Here is a 21,001-nt window from a genome sequence, read left to right on the forward strand (position 1 = left end):
AAAACGTTTAAAGAATAAATAATAGTGAGGTAGTATGTGTGGAAGCAGGTCCAGATTTCCAGTCTCTTTCTTCAGTCAGGGAGGAGTTGAACAGTTTGATGGCCACAGGCAGGAATGATTTCCTGTGGCGCTCTGTTGTACATTTGGGAGGAATGAGTCTCCCACTGAAGGTGCTCTTGTGTCTGACCAGTACGTCATGGAGTGGATGTGAGACATTGTCCAAGATGACCCGCAGCTTGGACAGCATCCTCCTCTCTGACACCACCGTCAGAGAGTCCAGCTCCACCCCCACAACGTCACTGGCCTTGCGGATCAGTTTATTGAGTCTGTTGGAGTCCTCCACCCTCAGCCTGCTACCCCAGCATGCAACAGCATAGAGGGTAGCACTGGCCACCACAGACTCATAGAACATCCACACAACTTCTGGTATGATTTGGCGCTATATAAATGAAACTGAATCATAGCCACCAATACAAGTATGGTCTGTGATCATAACGTAGCCCTGTCTGTCTGTCTGTTTATATTTCGCAATATATATATTTTTGTGTTGACAGTGCACCATCTAAAGGCAAAGAGGTAGAACCCTTATTTTGAAGGGTACAGCGCAAATATAATCATATGTATATAATTAATATAATAATTGATAGAGCACACTAGCCAATCAGAAGCAAGGAAGCGCTGAAGGCCCACCCACCAACAAAAACTAAATATGGAGTGGTACATTTTTTTTTAGTTTTGTCAGTAAGAACAGAAAACTGGAAATCAAGCTGAATTTGTGTTGGGGGTTTTTGGCCAAAATTTAAAAAAACAAATAAAAACCTAACGTATCTTGGTCCCCAACATTCTCCCTTTGTTTTCAGTACTATCAGCTGCTCCCAGAACGGATCCGGAACTGATGGAAAACTGACCTAAAATTGAACCGACTGACTGAACCAAGAAGTGAGGAAAAAACTTTAAGGAACATCTCACAGGGTTTAAGGACATTTGGGGCAGTTTATTAAGAAGCTGAACCAGTTAAAGTAGTGAATATTTACTTGATAGAGAATGTTGTAAATACCAACATACATGATAACGCTCCTTGTTTCTACTGTGAAACTACATCACTGCACTTCAATAACGTTTTCCTTTGCTTATGTCAGCTCCAGTGACTTCCTCTCCTGCACCACAACCACCTGCTGCTGTCCCAGTGCCTCCCCCCATGCAAGCATCAGACCAGGTGATCAATCACTCAGCCCACCTCGTTAACACTCGGCCATAAACTCAGATCAGAGCTTTCAGTTTGCAGAGGCAACCCCTGAAACTGAGCGACCTGAGATCTTGATCGTTGGGAGACTACCATCAGAAAACCATCTGGTGCAATTACATACTGTATCGCTGCCATCGGAGTCAGTTTAAGTTCATTTAATAATTTTCTGTTAAATATAAGAATAATTTACATTTTAATAAAAGCATATATTTTGCTCATTAACATAAATATGACTAAGAGCATACAGAGAAGAATACACGTCCTAAAAGACCAGTCATGTCCAGGCAATCCGCCAAGCAGCATTATGAACTTGAGTCTTTAGCATCCACAGTTGAAAGCCTGGGGAGGAGATGTGTCCTGTCTCGCTCCCTTCGCTTTTCGTGTCTTACTTCCGTGAGGATTATTGCGTAATACATACCGTATTTCCTCAGATGGTCATCTGCTCAGGGCGCAGCAGTGACAGCACGCCCACGAAGAAGAAGAAAAAAGGAATGAAAAGCATGACCACGAAGTAGAGGGACGCGCTCATCCACCCAGTTATTCGGCTGATCTGCTCAGCATTACACTTTACTACTGCTCAGGTAGTCAGCGAGTTGACTACCTCTGGGAAACAAGATTCCTCGGCTACTTACACACACTGAAGTTAATAGAGACTATTTTACATGAGCCCACCAGTAATAATCAAGAACAGCTAGCAGAAGATAGAAAGAAAAATGCTGATTGCTATGCTGAGCTAATAAGACTGACAGATGATAAAGACCTGTCATTAAAAAGACATGAAGCAGCTGATGATGGCAAGAAGGCTCTTATATTGAAAGAACATTATTCTGGAAAAAGCAAGCCCCGGATGATAAACCTCTACATGTCGTTGACCAAGCTACGCATGGCGGACAACGAGAGTCTGACTATCTTATACGGGCGGAGAACATTATTACAGTCCTGAGAGATGCAGGTGAGACCATGAGTGATGGGCTGACTATAGCCATGATACTTGGCGGGCTACCAGATTCCTTCATGTAACGCAGAACGAAGATAACGTTACATTCACAGACTTTAAAAGAAGGCTAAGAGTTTATGAAGAGGTGGAGAAAATGAAAACAACAAAAACTACAGATAATGTGATGAAAACTAGTGCGAGACAAGGCCGAGGCCCCACAAAGACTCATGCTAACAATAGAAAAGATGAAGACCGTAACGTGACATGTTACAAGTGTGGACTAAAAGGGCACAAGGCTAGAAAGTGCTTCAGAAAAGTGTGGTGTGGCTATTGTAAAAGTAATACACACCAAGAGTCCCTGTGCAAGAAAAAGGACCAAGATGGCGCTATAAAAGTGGCAGAAGAGCAAAATAGTGACCAAGACCATTTTTTCAAAGCTAAGCACACAAAGAATGAGAGACCATGAGACAACGTGAAAATGAAAGGCATCATGGTTGATGCAGGAGCAACATCTCATATTGTGAACAACATCAGTAAGTTTGACAGCTTTGATGACTCATTCCGGCCCGAGACCCATTTAGTGGAGTTAGCTGACGGGACCAAGTGCACTGGAATAGCACAACGGAGAGGAACAGCACTGAACGACAGCACAGAGCACAGCTGCGGGATGCTCTGTACATATCTTCATACCCACATGACATCTTTTTAGTGGCAAGAGCAACAAACAGAGGAGCGACAATCACTTTCAAGAAAGGAGACAGTCGCATGGTTACCAAGAACGGTAGCAGGTTTGACATCCATGAGACTGGAAATCTATATTACTTGCCAACTGTTATGGAAAACACTGACAAATGTAAGGGGTGTCATGACATGCAAACTTGGCATGAAATTGTGGGTCACTGCAATTATGAAGATGTACAAAAGCTACAAGGTATAGTGAAAGGCATGGTGATAAAAGGTGGTGCAGCAAAACCAGCTCAGTTATGTGAAGTGTGTACACAGGGAAAATTCACACAGACGAGAAATAGGGAGACAGACAGAAAGGCTAAGAAACCCTTAGAACTAGTTCACACTGATTTAACAGGTCTCATGTCAACACTGAGCATAGAGGGACACAGATATGCACATTTGCTGCCTGCTCTGTCATTTACAGATGACTATTCAGGTACCATGCTGGTGTATTTTTGTAAAGTCAAAAAGTGATGCTGTACAAGCTACAGAAAGGTTCTTAGCAGATATAGCACCTTATGGGGAAGGCACTGTTAACTAAAAACAGGATAAGACACGAGACATCTGCACCATATTCACCTCACCAAAACGGCACAGCAGAGAGAGGCTGGCGTACTATGAGTAGATGCTTACTGATAGAGAGCGAGTTACCAGACAAACTATGGAACTACGCTATGCAGACAGCAGCTTATGTCAGAAACAAGTGTTACAACAGACGCACAAAGAAAACACCATATGAGCTGTTTACAGGTAAAGAACCAAACATATCCAAACTGCAGAAATTTGGATCAAAGTGTTTTGCTTACAAGCAAGAAAAGGGGAAACTAGACTCCAGATGTGAGCAAGGCGTTTTCATTGGCTATGATAAAAACAACCCGGCTTATTTGGTGTACTACCCAGACACAGGGAGAGTCCAAAAACACAGGTTGGTGAAATTCACATCCAAGACAGTCAAAGAAAAGGAAACACAAACATCTGAATCACACATGGAACATGGTTATCAGGATGTACATCCGAGCATGAATGTCAATGAGGAAAATGCTGATGAAAATGTGGATGTATCAGATCAGGGTATTCAGACATGTGAACCTGAAACTTTACCTGAAAAGGCCGAATGCATGCAGCCAGGTAAAACCGCAGAAGTTGCAACCAGGAAGTATCCACAGAGAACCAAAAGGAAACCAGCTCATCTGCAGGAATTTGAGACTGATGATACAGAGGACAAAATACAAACATGCACGGACTTCTGCTACAGAGCAGTATGTGACATTCCTCAAACCTAGCAGGATGCCATAAAGTCAACAAATTCAAGGCAGTGGAAGGATGCCATGGATGAGGAAATGCTATCTCTGGAGGAGAACAACACTTTTAGCCTCACCTAGTTGCCACCAGGTAAACAGAAAGTGGGGGGCAGATGGGTTTACGTGCGTAAAAGCGACATTGATGGATCAGACAAATACAAGGCAAAATTTGTAGCAAAAGGCTACAGTCAAAAACCAGGAACTGACTATGAAGAGACATTTTCACCCACAGCTGATATGACGACTGTGAGAGTGGCCACGCAAAAAGCAGCACAGGAGGGCTTGATCTTACACCAAATGGATGTTAAGACAGCCTATCTGCATGCACCTATCGATTGTGAAATCTATGTTGACCAGCCTGAAGGCTATGAGAAAAAGTCAAAAACAGGTGAAAAGCTTGTATGTCAGTTGCATAAGTCGCTCTACGGCCTTAAGCAGTCAGGTAGAAACTGGAACGCTCTGTTACATACATGTTTGAGTGAGAACAGTTTTGCACAGAATCCTGCTGATCACTGTGTGTATTCCAGAGAAAAACACAACGAAAAGGTAATCTTGATTGTATGGGTTGACGATGTGATCATAGCAGCTAACAGCGAAAGTGTACTGAAAAGTGTAAAGAGTATGCTCACTGAAAGGTTCAAAATGAAAGATCCAGGTAAAATTAAAACATTTCCTGTGAATAGATTTTTACCAAACAGAAGGTCAAGTCACAATGTCACAGAAGAGGTACATTGGCAAAATACTTGAGAGGTTTCAAATGCAAGATTGCAAACCCAGAGAGACCCCGCGTGAGCCAAAACTTGACTATGCAGATGATGCTGAAAAAATGAAAGAGCCAAGAAAATACAGGGAGGCAGTGGGAAGTTTAATCTACTTGTCCACAGGCACTCGACCAGATTTAAGTTTTGTGGTCAGTAAACTATCTCAGCACTTTGCTGAACCATCAGTGGAACACTGGAACACAGTAAAACACATGTTCAGATACCTTAAAGATACAGCAGAACAGGAGTTATGCTTCAAGAGGAATGACACAGAGGCATTAGGTTTAAGAGTGTACAGTGATGCTGACTGGGCATCAGATGCATCAGATGGACGAAGTACAACAGGATACTGTGTCAGTCTAAGTGAAGGAAGGTCTCTGATCTCGTGGAAGACAAAGAAACAACCCACAGTAGCACTATCTACATGTGAGGCAGAATACATGTCCTTAGCTTCAGCCATACAGGAATGTATCTATTTAGATCAGCTACTCAGAGGTATAGATAAGTACCAGTATGCACAAACAAAGGTGTGCGAGGACAACCAAGGTACTATAGCCCTTGCCAAAAACCCAGTAAACAGGCAAAGGTGCAAGCACATTGACATTAAGTACCATTTCTTAAGACAAACTGTAATTAATGGAAAGGTTATGTTAAATTACTGTCCTACTGAGTTGATGATTGCTGATGTACTGACAAAGCCAGCAACTAAGCTAAAGCTGAAAAGGTTCGCACAAGACATGTTTGGCACTTAGGAGTGTAAAAGGAGTGTGTTAATATTGTTAAGGTGAAAGAGAAGCCTTATTTGTTCATGTTATTTTCAGGTAACCCATGGAGCTAAGAGCGAGTGGGGGTGTTAAGTGTTACTTTAAGATAGCGCCCTTACTCCATGTATTGTGGAACGGTCTGTTGTGACGTCATCACATTGTGCGCACCTGCGTGTGCGCGCTTAGAAGTGTTCATCGCCAGTGTTGCTCGGAGTGAGCCGAAGTGAGAAGGTGTGTAAAGAATGTAGATAATATCTACAATTTTCAATAAATATGCCATACGCATAATGGAAGGACGACTGCGCACCCGTGCTCAACACCTACTTACCGTGAAATTTGTGGACCTGTAAAATGAAGTGTTCCCTTTTTCACTTCTTGCAGTCTTAACTCAGAGAAGAGGACGGTAAAAAGAAGCTGACATGGCGACTAGAGCACTGAAGCGAAGTGGCGTTTCAAACGAAATATGCGAGCGACTCAAACGGCATCAAATACAAAGTTGCAAGGTAAGTAAGGTAGAGATTCCAGAAAGACATCAAGGCTAACACACTGAAGGGCTCATTGTTGTCCCGTGTGGCACTTGGGAGGAAAAACACCATCTACAGCTGCCCTCAATGGTCCCTAATACAGCTACAGTCTATGGTCCCCAACCATCAAATACCTGTGGGTGTGTCATGCTCCATCTTTTTGTAAATGATTTGGCTTGCTGATTGTTATTTGTGTGCAATAGCTAACATAAGTAGCAAAGAGCCTGGGAAATGGAACCACCAAGTAGGGCTGCTCACTCATTAAAAAAAGAATGACTAAACTAAATGGCTAAATATAATAAAATAAGATAACAAATCCGGAGCACTACCTCAATAACCTTGCAAGTTTAGTGACTTTACAGTGAGCTTACTTTACATTAGCATCACTATAATATTTTATATTTTGTTTTCTTTTAACAATAACTCTCAATTTCTCTGCCATTTGTGACTTTATCCAACATTCTCACTGAGGGAAAGGAATCTGTTGGACATCCTTTCCACCATATTATTGATATGGTATCATTATTGAGATGCATGAATATTATGCCACTGATAAAATGAGACAGATTAATTGACCCCCAGGACCTGTTGTCTCTGGCTCCTGTGGAAGTGATGCATGCTGCACGGCTGAGCTACCAGGGGGCCTCAGCGCTACTGCAGTCAGTGAGCAAAGCCATTGCACCGCCATTTACCACGGTTTGTACAGTAACTCCAGTATATGCACTTACAGTATATTACGGATACACTGGCATTCACACCACAGTACGTTCTCTTGTCATAAATCAGAATCAGAATCAGAAACTGTTTATTGCCAAGTAACATACATTACAAGGAATTTGCTGTGGTCTGAAGGTGCTATTGTTTTGATAACAAATAAGTAGAATATAAAAGCTAAAATAAGAATAAAAATAAAAATAGAAAATAAGATAAGATAAATAACAACAGTGCAGTGACCAGAATAAAGTAAAGTGTCCAGATAAAGTGTCCAGTAGGGGGTGGGTGCGTTAATGTAACGCAGTGGGGACAGGGGTGATGTACGTTAATATAACGTATAGTGAGAGTTTGTCAGGTTGACTGCAGAGGGGAAGAAACTGTTTTTGTGGCAGGAGGTTTTGGTCCTGATGGACCGCAGCCTCCTGCCAGAGGGGAGGGGGTCGAACAGATGGTGTCCGGGGTGGGAGGGGTCGGCAGCGATCTTCCCTGCTCCCCTCAGGGTCCTGGAGGAGTACAGGTCCTGAAGAGATGGGAGGTTGCAGCCGATCACCCTCTCTGCAGAGCGGATGATACGCTGCAGTCTGCGTCTGTCCTTGGTGGAGGCAGCAGCGTACCAGACGGTGATGGAGGAGGTGAGGATGGACTCTATGATGGCAGTGTAGAAGTGAACCAGCACTTTTTGTGGCAGGTTAAACTTCCTCAGCTGCCTCAGGAAGTACATCCTCTGTTGGGCTTTCTTGATGAGGGAGCTGATGTTCAGCTCCCACCGGAGGTCCTGGCTGATGATGGAGCCCAGGAAACGGAAGGACTCCACAGTGTCCACTGGAGAGTCACACAGGGTGATGGGGGCGGGTGGGGCTGCGCTCTTCCTAAAGTCAACAACCATCTCCACTGTCTTTGAAGCGTTAAGCTCCAGGTTGTTGCTGTTGCACCAGGTCACCAGGTGGTCAATCTCCCACCTGTAGGCAGACTCATCCTCACCAGAGATGAGTCCGATGAGGGTGGTGTCGTCCGCGAACTTCAGGAGCTTGACAGACTGGTGACTGGAGGTGCAGCTGTTGGTGTACAGGGAGAAGAGTAGTGGAGAAAGAACGCAGCCTTGAGGGGAGCCGGTGCTGATCGTTCGCGAATCTGAGACGTGTTTCCCCAGCTTCACGTGCTGCTTCCTGTCAGACAGGAAATCTGTGATCCACCTGCAGGTGGGGTCAGGCACGTTGAGCTGGGAGAGCTTGTCCTGAAGAAGAGCTGTTGAAGGCAGAGCTGAAGTCCACAAACAGGATCCTGGCATAGGATCCTGCGGAGTCCAGGTGCTGGAGGATGAAGTGTAGAGCCAGGTTGACGGCGTCGTCTACAGACCTGTTGGCTCTGTAGGCGAACTGCAGGGGGTCCAGCAGAGAGTCTGTGATGGATTTGAGGTGGGACAGGACCAGGCGTTCAAATGATTTCATGACCACAGAGGTCAGGGCGACGGGTCTGTAGTCATTTAATCCTTTGGGCCCTGGTTTTTTGGGGACGGGGATGATGGTGGAGGCCTTGAAGCAGGCTGGCACGTGGCATGTCTCCAGTGAGGTGTTGAAGATGTCCGTGAACACCGGAGACAGCTGATCGGCGCAGCGCTTCAGGCAGGATGGGGAGATGGAGTCTGGTCCATCAGTTTTACGCGGGTTTTGTCTCTTGAAGAGTCTGTTCACATCTCTTTCAAGGACAGACAGAGGTGTCGATGCTGAAGGAGTGGGGGGCGCTGTGGGGGGCAGCTGTGGTGGTAGGAGGTGTGAGAGTTCAGCCCCAGGTGTGATGAGGGGGTTGGGGCTGTTGGGCTGGAGCTGGTGGGTGATGGTGTGGGGGATGGTGTCAGGACTGGACTAAAGAGGTTTATTCTTATTTTAATAACTCTTGAACTTCTTCTTTGTGACAGAATTGTCTCTTAATGGCTGTTTGACATTTGAATAAGGGCATATATATACACTACTCACAAAAAGTTAGGGATATTCAGCTTTCACATGAAGTCGATTCACATTGAGCAGAAATGAGGAATGAGATGAAGAAATTACCATTGCATGCTTCTACTTAAATGCCCTACTTTCATGATATAATATCACTGTAGCATGAACTTTTTACATTTTCCATAAATTTCACCCGAAAGTCGAATATCCCTAACTTTTTGTGAGTAGTGTATATGTATGTTAGTGACTCTCTCTCACATTTGCTTGCTAATATCCCATCATAATGCAGTGAATAGATACGATTATCATGGGCTGTGATTTGTGATAGTTTAGTATCGTTACCCTGTTATCCAGACACACGCTGTTCGATGTGGCTTTTGCTTTTTAAGAGCACCTTATTTGGAAACAATATGTCTCTGGCTTGATGTAGCAAAAATGAAGGCCTGCAGACTGCTGTTTTGGTAGGCTCTGGAGATGTGGGAGAGACGCGCAGACTCCTGTTTCTCCACGTCGCTGCCTGCTCTGGATAAACTGCTGAGAGGAGGCCTGCCCTGTGGGACCATCACAGAGGTACACCAAAGAAACAATCACTGCAGCATGTTAGGTTAAATATCAGATATCAGCCAGATGTGGCCTGCTAATTGATTTTTAATGAGCAGTTTAACATTTTGGAAAATATGCTTGTTTGCTTTCTTGTCGGGTTAAGTGAGAAGATCGATAAAACTCTCATGCCTGTAAATATAAAGCTACAGCCAGGAGCTGGCTAGCTTAGCTTAGCATAAGGACTGGAAACATGGGGAAACTAGTTAGCCTGGCTCTATTCAAACGTGCACCTACCAGCATTACATTACATTTACATAACATTTATTTAGCTGATGCTTTCATCCAAAGCAACTTATAATAATTGCATTCAACCATGTGGAATTTCTCTTTTATGTGTATATGTATAAAAATATATATTTCCAGCAATCTTGCTAAGCTAAGCTAACCAGCTGCCAGCTACCAGTGGCATCAATCTCAACATCCAACTTGCAGCTAAAAAGCGAATATTTATAAATGTTCTTTTAGTGTTTCTGCATTATTCTTGCACGTTGGCTCATCCACATGTAAGCACTTGCGTTGCCTTTACTGTAAGCAGCATTGTTAGGCCAGCTGCGGTGGGAATTTAGCATTCGTATCTGAACAAATGCTAATTCATCAGAGCCGACCCCACCCGTGGATCTGGTGTACAGAAGCGAGTACATGCAGTAAGCGCATAAGTGCACATGACAGAATGAGATGACAGCTAGTGTTAGTGGAACTCTACTTCCTCTCAGGTGACAGGGCCGTCTGGCTGTGGGAAGACTCAGATGTGTTTGATGCTGAGTGTTTTGGCCACTCTGCCAAAGAGTGCGGGCGGCCCGGACAGCAGCGTGATCTACATCAACACGGAGTCGGCTTTCTCTGCTGAGAGGTACGACTCACAGCTGTCTGCCGCTTCCCCTCACTGGCTAACAAAACACACAGCTGAAATGGTGAAAGAATGTGAACGTTTATTTCTTGTAAATATATTTTAACACAGCACACTTGTCATCAACAACTTAAAGTATGGTATGGTAAGATAACAAAAAACTAAAACAGGAAATACAAGGACATTTCTTTTCATAATCTTACTCTCAGTTGGTCATATGCATTTGTTTCATTTTCATTTTATTAAACCTGTGGGGCATTATGTAGAACTCTTGTTAATTTCTTCTTTGTGAGTTATAATGAAATAGTATGTAATAATAATAATATATAATATAGCAGAAGTATTTTTTGTAGATCATGTGATTGTGTTTGTGTATCTTATATCTTATATGTATCTTCTTTTCATTAATATAAGAACTAGTGATTTTTTGTTGTTACAACATGTTGTATGTTTTATGAAAGTTGGGTTTCAAGATGTAGGACATGAGAATGCAGTCTATATTTTCATTGAAGAAAAACAAGGCAAGTGACTACAACAATAACACAAATAAACAAAAAAAAACTCTTAACACACCCACCCTCCCTCCCTTCTACTCAGTACGTGGAATATGACAATAAAGGTTGCTATGGAAAAACAAAAGGTGAAAAGTAACAATGGACATTCTGCTACACGAGGAGTGTCTATCATGGGTTGTTTCTTAGGTAACAGACGAGGGGCAGCCGGATCTTATTGAATTGTGACTGTGTGTGTTCTTCAGAGAAAGTCTTTTTCAAGATGAAAAGTTTATCCGTCATTTCACTGAGCCGTAGCTTAAAAGTGGGAACTTCCTCCGTCTTCCAGGATGTCAAAATTATTTTTCTAGCAGTGATCAGACCATAGGTCCATGGTCAGTAATCTACAACCAACCACAGCATTTTATTGTGTGAGATGCAATTTTTGCATTGTATGGTTTGAAAGGAAAGTATGATACTGTGCATTAGAATATAAATAGTGCTGTAGGTGGTAAACAAAGGGCAGATCCAGTAGTTAAATGGCAGAAATGTGCCTGGATGTTGACTGCAGAAACAGCTGTGCTTCACTCTGTATGATGTGTCAGACTGGTGGAGATTGCACAGACCAGGTTCCCAGACTACTTCATCTGTAAGGAGACGGTGCTGCAGATGGCCGGGCGGGTCCATCTCTTCATGGAGCTCACCTGTCAAGATGTCCTGAACAGGTACAGTATGCCAGGATTCATGATGATACTGCTCTATGAACCCAACCTGAACCGGGACTAAATATCCATGAGTAGAAGCGTAGCATGAAAGAGTATCCTTACAGAGAGACCGTTGGCTGAACACACACACAATGTCATATGTAGGATTGCATGTATGAGTCCCAGTGCATGGGCAGAGTCCCTGTCACTTTCTGAATGGTGTCTCTACTGTGACCTCTGCCAGACTGGATAGACTCGAAGAGGACATCATCTCAACTGGAGCAGGTCTCGTCATCCTGGACTCCGTGGCCTCAGTGGTGAGAAAGGAGTTTGACACAATGCTGCCGGGCAACCTGATTCACCGTAGCAACCTGCTGGGCCACGAGGCCACCACCCTCAAATACCTGGCCCACCAGTTCAACATACCCGTAAGTAGGCACACTCTCTCAGGATGGTTGGATGGAGGTGTGAAAGTGGTCTCTTCACTTTGAGCCCCGAGTTAAACACACTGGTCCCTGCAGGCGTTGTGTAGCACTGCCACAATAATCCAATGTCATTTTGGCAAGCAAATCCTATCCTATTTTTGTGTTGCAAACTATGGAATGGCATAAACTTCTGACTCAGTCTATTGAGGAAAATGAGGGCTAGTCACACACACTGGCAAACATCGATGTGAACAAAAAGCAAGCTGTATATACAGACCACAAAATGTTCCGTATGCATAGGAAATTGTTTTGGCATGGTTTAAATTCCAACGAAATGCCACAGAGCCCTGATGTGTAAACCTACAATAAATAACATTTTATAGGCACTCTGCAGCCTGAGCATACAACATACTGATTATCAGTTATGAAAATACCACCGCCTTCCTCAGTGTAGCCTCAGTAGAATTAACCAGAAAGGAGACAAAACTCAGACTTTTAACAAAAATGACTGATAATAAATTCAAAGTCTTTGGAGGGTGCAGCATGCGTTATTAAGCCACATAAATGAAATAGCCTGACACTTCTTATAGAATCAATAGTTCACTCTAACCAGTCCACTCAGCCTCTCTGTCCCACTATAACCAGTCCACTCTGCCTCTCGGTTCCACTATAACCAGTCCACTCTGCCTCTCTGTCCCACTATAATCAGTCCACTCTGCTCCTCTATCCCTCTAGCCTCTCTGTCCCACTAAAACCAGTCCACTCAGCCTCACTGAAGGTAAAAGTTCCTCAGTGAACGCAGAGTCACCTGGAGGATCCACCATGAGCATGTTAGCATGTAGCATGTTAGCCAGACTCAACCTGTTGGTTGCAACATTGTGGGTTTATTTGATTTGGGTCACATAGCGTGCTCGCTGGGTGATGCATTAAATCAGTGATTATTTGAGGTACATGCAACCTTTTTTTTTAACTGAGCCGAGGTACCATAACGCTAACCTTAACCATAACCTTAAGACGCCATCCTTCATTTCATTGCATTGTGCACATTTTGTACTGTTCACAAACTGTTAGTCCCGCCAGGCTCTGATCTGCATTGTGGCTGTTAGTTTCTGTCATTTCATTTTATCACCACTAGATGTAAGTGCTGTCGCATGGAGAGTTATGTTTCTAAATGATGAGATGCCAACCATCAGACCTATGCGGTAACCCATTGACTTGTGAGACAAAAATGAACAATTGCTTCACAGACCCAGCTTATCTGGACTTGTCTGTTTTCTTTCTCTAGGTGGTTCTGACCAACCAGATTACAACTCATGTGGGGAATCGAGGTGAGAGTTGTTCTGTTATGGAGACATGTGTTGGAGGTAGGGTTGGGGTTTACCCGAGGACTGGCCACAACAACAACAACAACAACAACTGTGTGGGCTCTGAAACCACATTTGTTTCCACACAGCATGATTCCAGGAAGGAATTGTGTCTTTGATGCCCCTTTAAGAGTAATGCCACACCAGACTGAAAAGCAGTGTTTCACTGCCTGAAAGTTTCAAGTGTGTTGCACTCTGACGTTGTGCTCTACACCTGGCGGATGTGAAGAGGGGCTTCGCCTTTGGTGACACCTGTGGTAACAGCAAATGTTGTTGTTTAATACTCATTGAGCAACTACTTTGTCAGAAATACATCAGAAGAGCAACCGGTGTAAGTTGTTTTGTTGATAAGTCAAGTCATAACTACGATGTGATTTCTTGCTTCACACGGCACCAGTAGTTTTCCACGAAAAGAGCGGGGCACAGTGGCGTAGGTTATATTGCTGAGTTGGAGGTTGGAGGTGTGCGGCTCTTCATCTAACAGCTCACTGTGGCTGCTCCTGACTCTTCCATTACTCACTTGCAGAAAGTTTAAAAGGTCTGCTGATGGAAAAATGCAGCAAATGTCCGCTGTCTTGTTTTGCTGTCAACGCTAACTGAGGTTAGCTGAGGTAGCGAGCACATTTGCACACGTTTCCTGTGGCTACTTCACCATAAAAGTCAACCTGTGTTTCGCCAGTGAAGCACTTAATGTCAAACACCGGCAGTAGGAATTGTTGGGTTAGCATTAGCAGGAACTTAATGCAGCTCTGATATAGCCTTAGCAGAGTGAACATTTAAACAGTGAGGCTGATATCAATGAATGAGTCCCTTGTAGGAAATCTGAATCAAGTGCTGGAATTGCGGACTCCACTACTACTAACGCTGACCTCTCATCTATCCCCTCCCGAGTTCTTCTCTCTCCTACTGCTAGGAGAGAGCCGCTACCACCACTCTTCCAACTTCTCTGTCCTCTTCTCTGACCGCATCTGTCCACTGACCTCCAGGCCTGCAAGGCCATCTCCACATGCACCTTAGCTGCCTGACTCACTTCATAATGATGAGCGTAGTTGAGAAAAAAGCAAACTCTCGGAGGACCCTCCAGTTTATCCTTTTTCTCTTTCTCTTCTTCTCTGTCTTGTGGTAAAACTGCTTTCTATCAATGCAAGTCACCTACCATCCACCCCTCCCTCAACCTCTTCAGCTTCACTCCCTCCACCTCCCACCATATCTTCTTTTTCCCCCCTCTCCCAGCAAGGTCCCAGACCTCGTAACTTCATGACCCTATCCCCTCCACTCTTCCTCTCCTTTCTAACCCACCTCATCAACATGTCTCTAGTCTCAGTGACATTCTGCCACTATCACCCCCCCCTTCTAGACAAAACAACCCTGGACCTGAAAACTACCCTCCTGCATCCCGTAGTTGGACCCTCTCTTCTTCTCCCTCTGCACAAGGATGCTTGGTACTGTCATACACTTGCATGGCCTAACCTTAACCCTAACCCATGGCTCCTACCACTTGACTTGTCATTCCTCACATCTGACACTGAGGTGCCTGGCTGACATCTCGGAGTGGATGTTAAGGCACCACCTAAAGCTCAACCTGGACAAGACTGAGCTTGTGTTCCTCCTGGGGAAAGGGTCCTGTCCATTATCATAACAACACTGTGGTGGTACCAACTCAGACGGCGAGGAACCTGGGAATGACCCTGGATGTCGAACTGTCATTCTTGCCACTTGCCACTCCCTCCTTGCTGGAGCCCTTGCATCTGCCATCAGACCTCTGCAGCTAATCCAGAATGCTGCTGCCTGCCTGGTATTTAACCTTCCCTAGTTTCCCCACACCACTCCTCTTCTTCATTCATTATGTGGCTCCCTGTTGCTGCTTGCATCCTTTTCAATACTCTAGTGTTGGCCTATAGGGCAATGAAGGGAAAGTGCTTCTATCCTCATTCAAGCCATGGTTTAAAGCCTACACCCAAACCATACTATCGTGCTCTTCTGCCTTTGGACGTTTAGCCATCCCATCACTCAGAAATGAATGGTAGCTTACTTCAGTCAAGACTTTTATCTGTGCTGGGTCCACAGTGGTGCAATGAGCTCCACACTGAAGTCAAGACATCACTGTCGCTGCCCATCTTCTGCCGCAAGCTAAAAACCCACTTTTTCACACTACATCTCAACAACCCTACAATTAAAAAAAAACAACAACAGGCTTTTAGTTATTTGTTTAAAAGGGATGCACTCTCTATATGAGATCCAGCTCTTGCTCCTATATGGTTTGAATGCACTTACTGTAAGTCGCTTTGCGTCTGCCAAATGAATGTAAATGTCAAAAAAGTAGCTGACTACCTACATCCATAAAAAAGTAGTGACACAAAAACCTGTGTGTGTCCATGTCAGACAACCTTGCATACCTCGTCACTTTTTCTAAGTTCACTTGCAGAAATATCAATGGTTGTGTCTCTTTTCAGCAGTCGCAGTCAGAATGTTTCGTCCCATCCTAATCCAAGTCCCTCTTTTCGGAGTGTTCAATTAAGTCTCTAACTTTATATTTTCCTTCATACAGCAGTAACCTACAGCTGCGCAGAGCACTCACAGCTACAGTGATGCTACCAAAACCAATCCAGATATTATTAGTGATGGGATTGCTCTGTATTAAAGAAATAGCTGGCATCACAGCTTGCATTTCTTTGTACATATGGTCATTGACTAGTTCCACACATTTGGAAACACTTTGCCATCTCACCACAGCCAACTTTAAATAGAGTTTTGAATTGAAAAATCATTGTAATGCCAGAGGCTGTTTCAACTTGGTACAAGGACGTGAAGAATCCCCCCTGAAATATCTGATTAGTGGTAATCAGGCTTTTCTGAGACCACGTAACATTTTTGCTAATCTGGCAGGAAAGTAACTGTAGATGTTTTTGTTTACATCAAAAGCGTTAAATACCATTTATTTTAGGGGCTAAAGAGGCTTTAAATGTCCAAGCCTACTTTTAGTGTCCAGTGTCATTTTTTCATCATCAAACAAAGTAATAAATAATTTGTTTTGGAAATGCAAATGAGGTGCAGTATGATTCCTGAACTTTAGATAAGTGAATGAACTTCCTTAACTTCTAGATTCATCGCTCCATCCCAATACAACTGTCTCGATGACCTTTGACCCCCTCCCAGCCTGTGCTGATATTCATTCAGTCTCTTGTCCAGGGTCCTTGCTGTTTCATTGATGTCGTGTTCCCCACAGATGTCACACATAATGTTGTCATACACCACCAGTCTTCCTCTCAGAGGGGTCCGGCCTTTAGGGTGGACCAGCAGAGATCTTAAGGTGCTGAATGGTTTGTGGTGCTAACTGCCTGTGACTTGAAGACTCTGGCTAGATGTTCACAGAACAGTCCACCCATGTAAGAGACTCCTCTGGTGGTCACTGTTGATTTAGCAGTCTGATCTGGCTTTAAGTGAGGACCCAATATACAGTCACTAGTTACGCACATGAAATAGAAAAAAGGTTAGAAGCGTAAAAATATGCCACTATAGTGGAAGTGAAATGTGTTGTGCAGGCTGTGTAGACATCTGTTAAAACAGAACACACTAGTGACCTTTAGATGTGGCATGGGTCTTTACATCCCACCACACAAAAGTATCAAATGAATGCTGACTTAAGTGTGAAACTGAAGGTCTACTTGCTAGCTATATCCATTCACATCGGACATAGACCATCTTTGAACAGAAGCAGAGGTTAGCATCTTCCATTTTCTGCCACCTGTTATCACATGACCATACTTCCATACTTACAATGACAACTCTATGTATGTCATCTCTATGACAACATGAGCAGACTCCATCTGATGAAAGCTGTGAGATGCAGTTGAAAGCTCTAGAAATGGGTAATGAATGGACCTTGAGTTTAGATTATCTGGTTTACTGCGCTATTTTCCTGTTTTAGAGTCCTGCTAGGATGAATATGTAAAGGTTGTCTTTGTGGTGCTGGAGGAAAGGCATGAGGAACCTTTATGAAATTTCAATCAATCAATCAATTTTAGATTTAACATCTCCTGTGCTTATATAGTTTTGCCGGAGGGTGGCGCCAAAGGAATCATTATCAAAACGTTATGTTCCCTGTGTTGTGTTGAACAGTTCATTCTTGACCTTGGAAACAGCACTTGACAAAATAATCTCATCACAAGGTCCAGCGAAGCAGTTTTGCCCAAATCTTGTAGACCAAAATTTAACATAACAGTCCCCTCTAGAGGAAGCTCTTGTTAACCTTGAGCCAGCTCTACATGTTGTTGCTAACTCTCTGAGAGGTTGTGGTACTAGATTCACAGTGGCCATAAACAGAAAATTTTCAAATGTAAAAAACTATACTTTTTAATACATAATGAGTTTTCTCAGTTGAGATGGGATATATAATCCTTCAAGCATGCTCTGGGTCTCCCCTGAGCTTTCCTCCCAGCTGGATGTGCCTGGGAAAACTTCAAAAGGGACTTCCTGTGTCCAGGAAGCATCCTAATCAGATGCCTGAGCCACCGTCTTTTGATGTAAAGCTGCAGCAGTTCTACTCTGAGCTGCTTCTGGATGTCGGAGCTCCTCAGCCTGTCTCGAAGGGCAAGCCCAGCCACCCTGCAGTCTCATTCATTCAGTCACTACTTGAAGCTCCTGACTAGAGATGAGAGTTGCAAAGTAGATTGTTGGTAAATTGACCAGTCTGGTAGAATACTGACATTGGTGACGCTGATGACCTGAGGGCCTATGTCCACATAGCGCCAGCGTCTTTTTTCAGTTGTTCCCAATGAGGAGAGAGCATATGGGGCAGCATGCGGCTGCACTGAGCGCGTCTAGTCGAAAATCTCTGAACTTTTCACAAAGGCGCTGGGGAGACGGAGACAGAAAAGGGCCCATTTGTAGGAGCAAATCAGCCGGACCACTATTTGGATTCAGAAAACCAAAACAGTGTTTGATGAATTGCTCAGCCCGATAAAGAGCTGCAGAGTTAACAATACACAGGATCTACTGACTGGTTGTTAATATTTGCACTTTGTCTGCTAATTTGAAAATAAAGTCCATTTCATTATCATTATGGCAAGTACGCTGATAATAATTTGCCAACAGAGTTTTAATGTTGTATTCATTTTGGCAGTAATTATACATGAAAAATAAATTGGATCATTTATCATTGAAGAGAAATAAATAGTAGTAAATTACCTTTTTAATTTTGTCATACATCTTAAACACACAAATGAAAAATGACAATTCTGTTCATTAAATTATGAAAGTATATACATATATATATATATATGCACACAAATATTTACATTTGGAATAGAATAAAATGAAATAAGATCAATAAAACAATATATACAGTTATTTACATATTTACCTGTACATGTTTGCACCCAGAAAGTAATAATTCTATAGAACATTAAGAAAAAACTCTTGCTTTGCCTACATTTTGAGTTTGCCTCCCCTCGTCTTACCGGAGTCTTGCATTCTGTCTGCAAGGAACACGGAAAAACAATTGTTTAACAGGCAGATACTGTAGTTGTGGTTACCTAACTAGGTCAGAAGGGCAGGTTTGTGACTGCATTTATTCAACAAGTAATCATTACTTATTTGTAAGTCAAAGTTATTAATGACTTATGAATCATTAAATCTCATTTCAAAACCTTTATTCTTCAGCTCAAAGGCCATGTCCGCTGTGTGTTTCAGGATCTCCCCTATCTGCCGAGGTGGATTCTGGGTTTGTGACAGCATCTCTGGGGAACACGTGGAGTCACAGCGTCAACACACGTCTCATCGTTCAGTTTGCGAACGCATACCAGAGACAGGTGAGAGATGCACCTGCACCCAAAGTGACACTGAGTGAACAGAGGGACCCCTCCTCTGTTGTTGTGCCTGGAGGATTCCATTTGGGACAGAATCTATAGTATGATGGCCTCAAAAATGCATCTCCGCTCTTTGCAGACATTTTGGTTCTGTTGGCTTCATCAGACCGTGACCTCAAGCATGCACTGGGGCCTGATGATGCAGCTGAGTGTGAAGCGGTTGGGATGAGAGTCAGCCCCTCTCAGGGTTGGGAGTGAGTTGCTTCCCCAAGTGAAGGAGTTTAAGTGTGTTGGGGTCTTGTTCTCGAATGTGGGTAAGAAGGAACACAAGATCGACAGGCAGGTTGGTGCCATGTCACCAGTTATGCGGACACTGAGACTGCCGTGGTAAAGACTCTTCCAACCCTCACATATGGTCATGATGTGGGTAGTGCCTAAAGAGTGGGATCAGATATACAAGTGCCTGAAATGAGTTTCCTTCATGAGGTGCCTGGGCTCAGCCTTAGAGACTTTTGGATGGAGTTCAAAGTAGAACCACCGCCCCTTTGTATTGACAGGAGTCAGTTCTTCTGATCAATCCTCAATCCTGGCCTGGAAAATACTCTGGGCCCACTGGGAAGAGCTAGAAGACCTGGCTTGGAAGAAGGACCTCTGGGCTAGCTTACATAGCCTGCCGCCACTGTGACCCTGACCCAGATGAGATTTGGAAAATAGATGGGATGCAAGAAAAATAGCAATAGAGTCTCGCGCATGTGTTGGTCCTTCCTGATAAACGCAGTCTGCATGAATTTGGGGCACAGTAATGAGACAGAGGCACTTTTAATGTCTTCACTTGTATTACTTTGTTTTTATTTTGTTTATGTTTTTATGCTTCCTTGCCGCAAAAAAAGATTTTCCTCTTGTGGGACAAGAAAGATCTGAACTGAACTGAACTGAATATAGAATCACATTAGTGTCAATTAGTGTAAAGATGTTAATGATACAGCCCCTGCCCCGCTAGGTTAATCACAGGTATACAGCAAAACCACAAAAATATGACCCTCCTTATTAATTTTTCCACAATATTCTTCTCAGTAGTGGCTTTGACCATTTTATATTTGTGTGTTTTCTAAACAGCAAATTCTTGTTTTCTGCAATTTCAAATGTTTTTTGTTTTTTTTTACTATTAATATTAGCCATGCTAGCAGCATGGCTCTAGAGATGGCAGTATTGGTCGGTCAGTCAGTCCAGACAGAAATGTCTCATGTTCATGATATGTTGCCATGAAATCTTGTGCAGACATTCATGGTGACATGGTGACATTGTACCTGCTCAACATCAACACACCAGCATTGTCACTATGAGCATTTTAGCATGCTAATGTGACTGTGCATGTACAGCATCATAGACTCTGAGTCTTGATTGTGTTATACCACCGGGTATTGTTTGGGACCACTATTATATTCTATATTTACTAAAGATTTACCTCTTGTGACATCGTGGTTCTGTCTAATCTGGACTAGTGACCTGCATGCGGTCCAGAATCAATGAACTCACATTCACATAACAGTGATGGATGGAAATGTGGATGGATTTGCATTTTCCTTTTGCATCTTTTCTGGAAATTTGGTTAAAATTTGCACTACATTTGGATGGAAACCTGGCTAGTGAGAGTGAGACTCAGTCTCTCGACAACCAAGCAGTCATAAGGCAAATATTTCTAAAATGGTTTTGTCAAAGCTCTTAGAAACAACTAGGAGCGCACCTAAAGACCAGGATGCTGACCGAATTGCAAATCAATCAATCCATATGTCACTTACTACATCATGCCGGGACTATCTTTTCTTGTGTTTGAGATTTGC

The 21,001-nt window shown here is 43.4% G+C and overlaps 1 protein-coding gene across 1 annotated transcript in view; it reads left to right on the top strand.

Annotated features, from left to right (window-relative positions):
- Positions 1–6,157: 6,157 nt before the first annotated feature.
- Positions 6,158–21,001, top strand: part of rad51b (RAD51 paralog B) — a 31,590-nt gene continuing 16,746 nt past the window's right edge. Inside the window, exons 1-8 of the mRNA XM_070926061.1 lie at positions 6,158–6,241; positions 6,845–6,958; positions 9,385–9,489; positions 10,236–10,372; positions 11,466–11,585; positions 11,809–11,992; positions 13,275–13,317; positions 19,045–19,163. Coding sequence (XP_070782162.1) covers positions 6,158–6,241; positions 6,845–6,958; positions 9,385–9,489; positions 10,236–10,372; positions 11,466–11,585; positions 11,809–11,992; positions 13,275–13,317; positions 19,045–19,163 — 906 coding nt within the window. The remainder of the gene's footprint in view (positions 6,242–6,844; positions 6,959–9,384; positions 9,490–10,235; positions 10,373–11,465; positions 11,586–11,808; positions 11,993–13,274; positions 13,318–19,044; positions 19,164–21,001) is intronic.

The sequence above is a fragment of the Enoplosus armatus genome, chromosome 19 (assembly GCF_043641665.1).
Source record: "Enoplosus armatus isolate fEnoArm2 chromosome 19, fEnoArm2.hap1, whole genome shotgun sequence".
Classification (NCBI taxonomy): Eukaryota; Metazoa; Chordata; class Actinopteri; order Centrarchiformes; family Enoplosidae; genus Enoplosus; species Enoplosus armatus.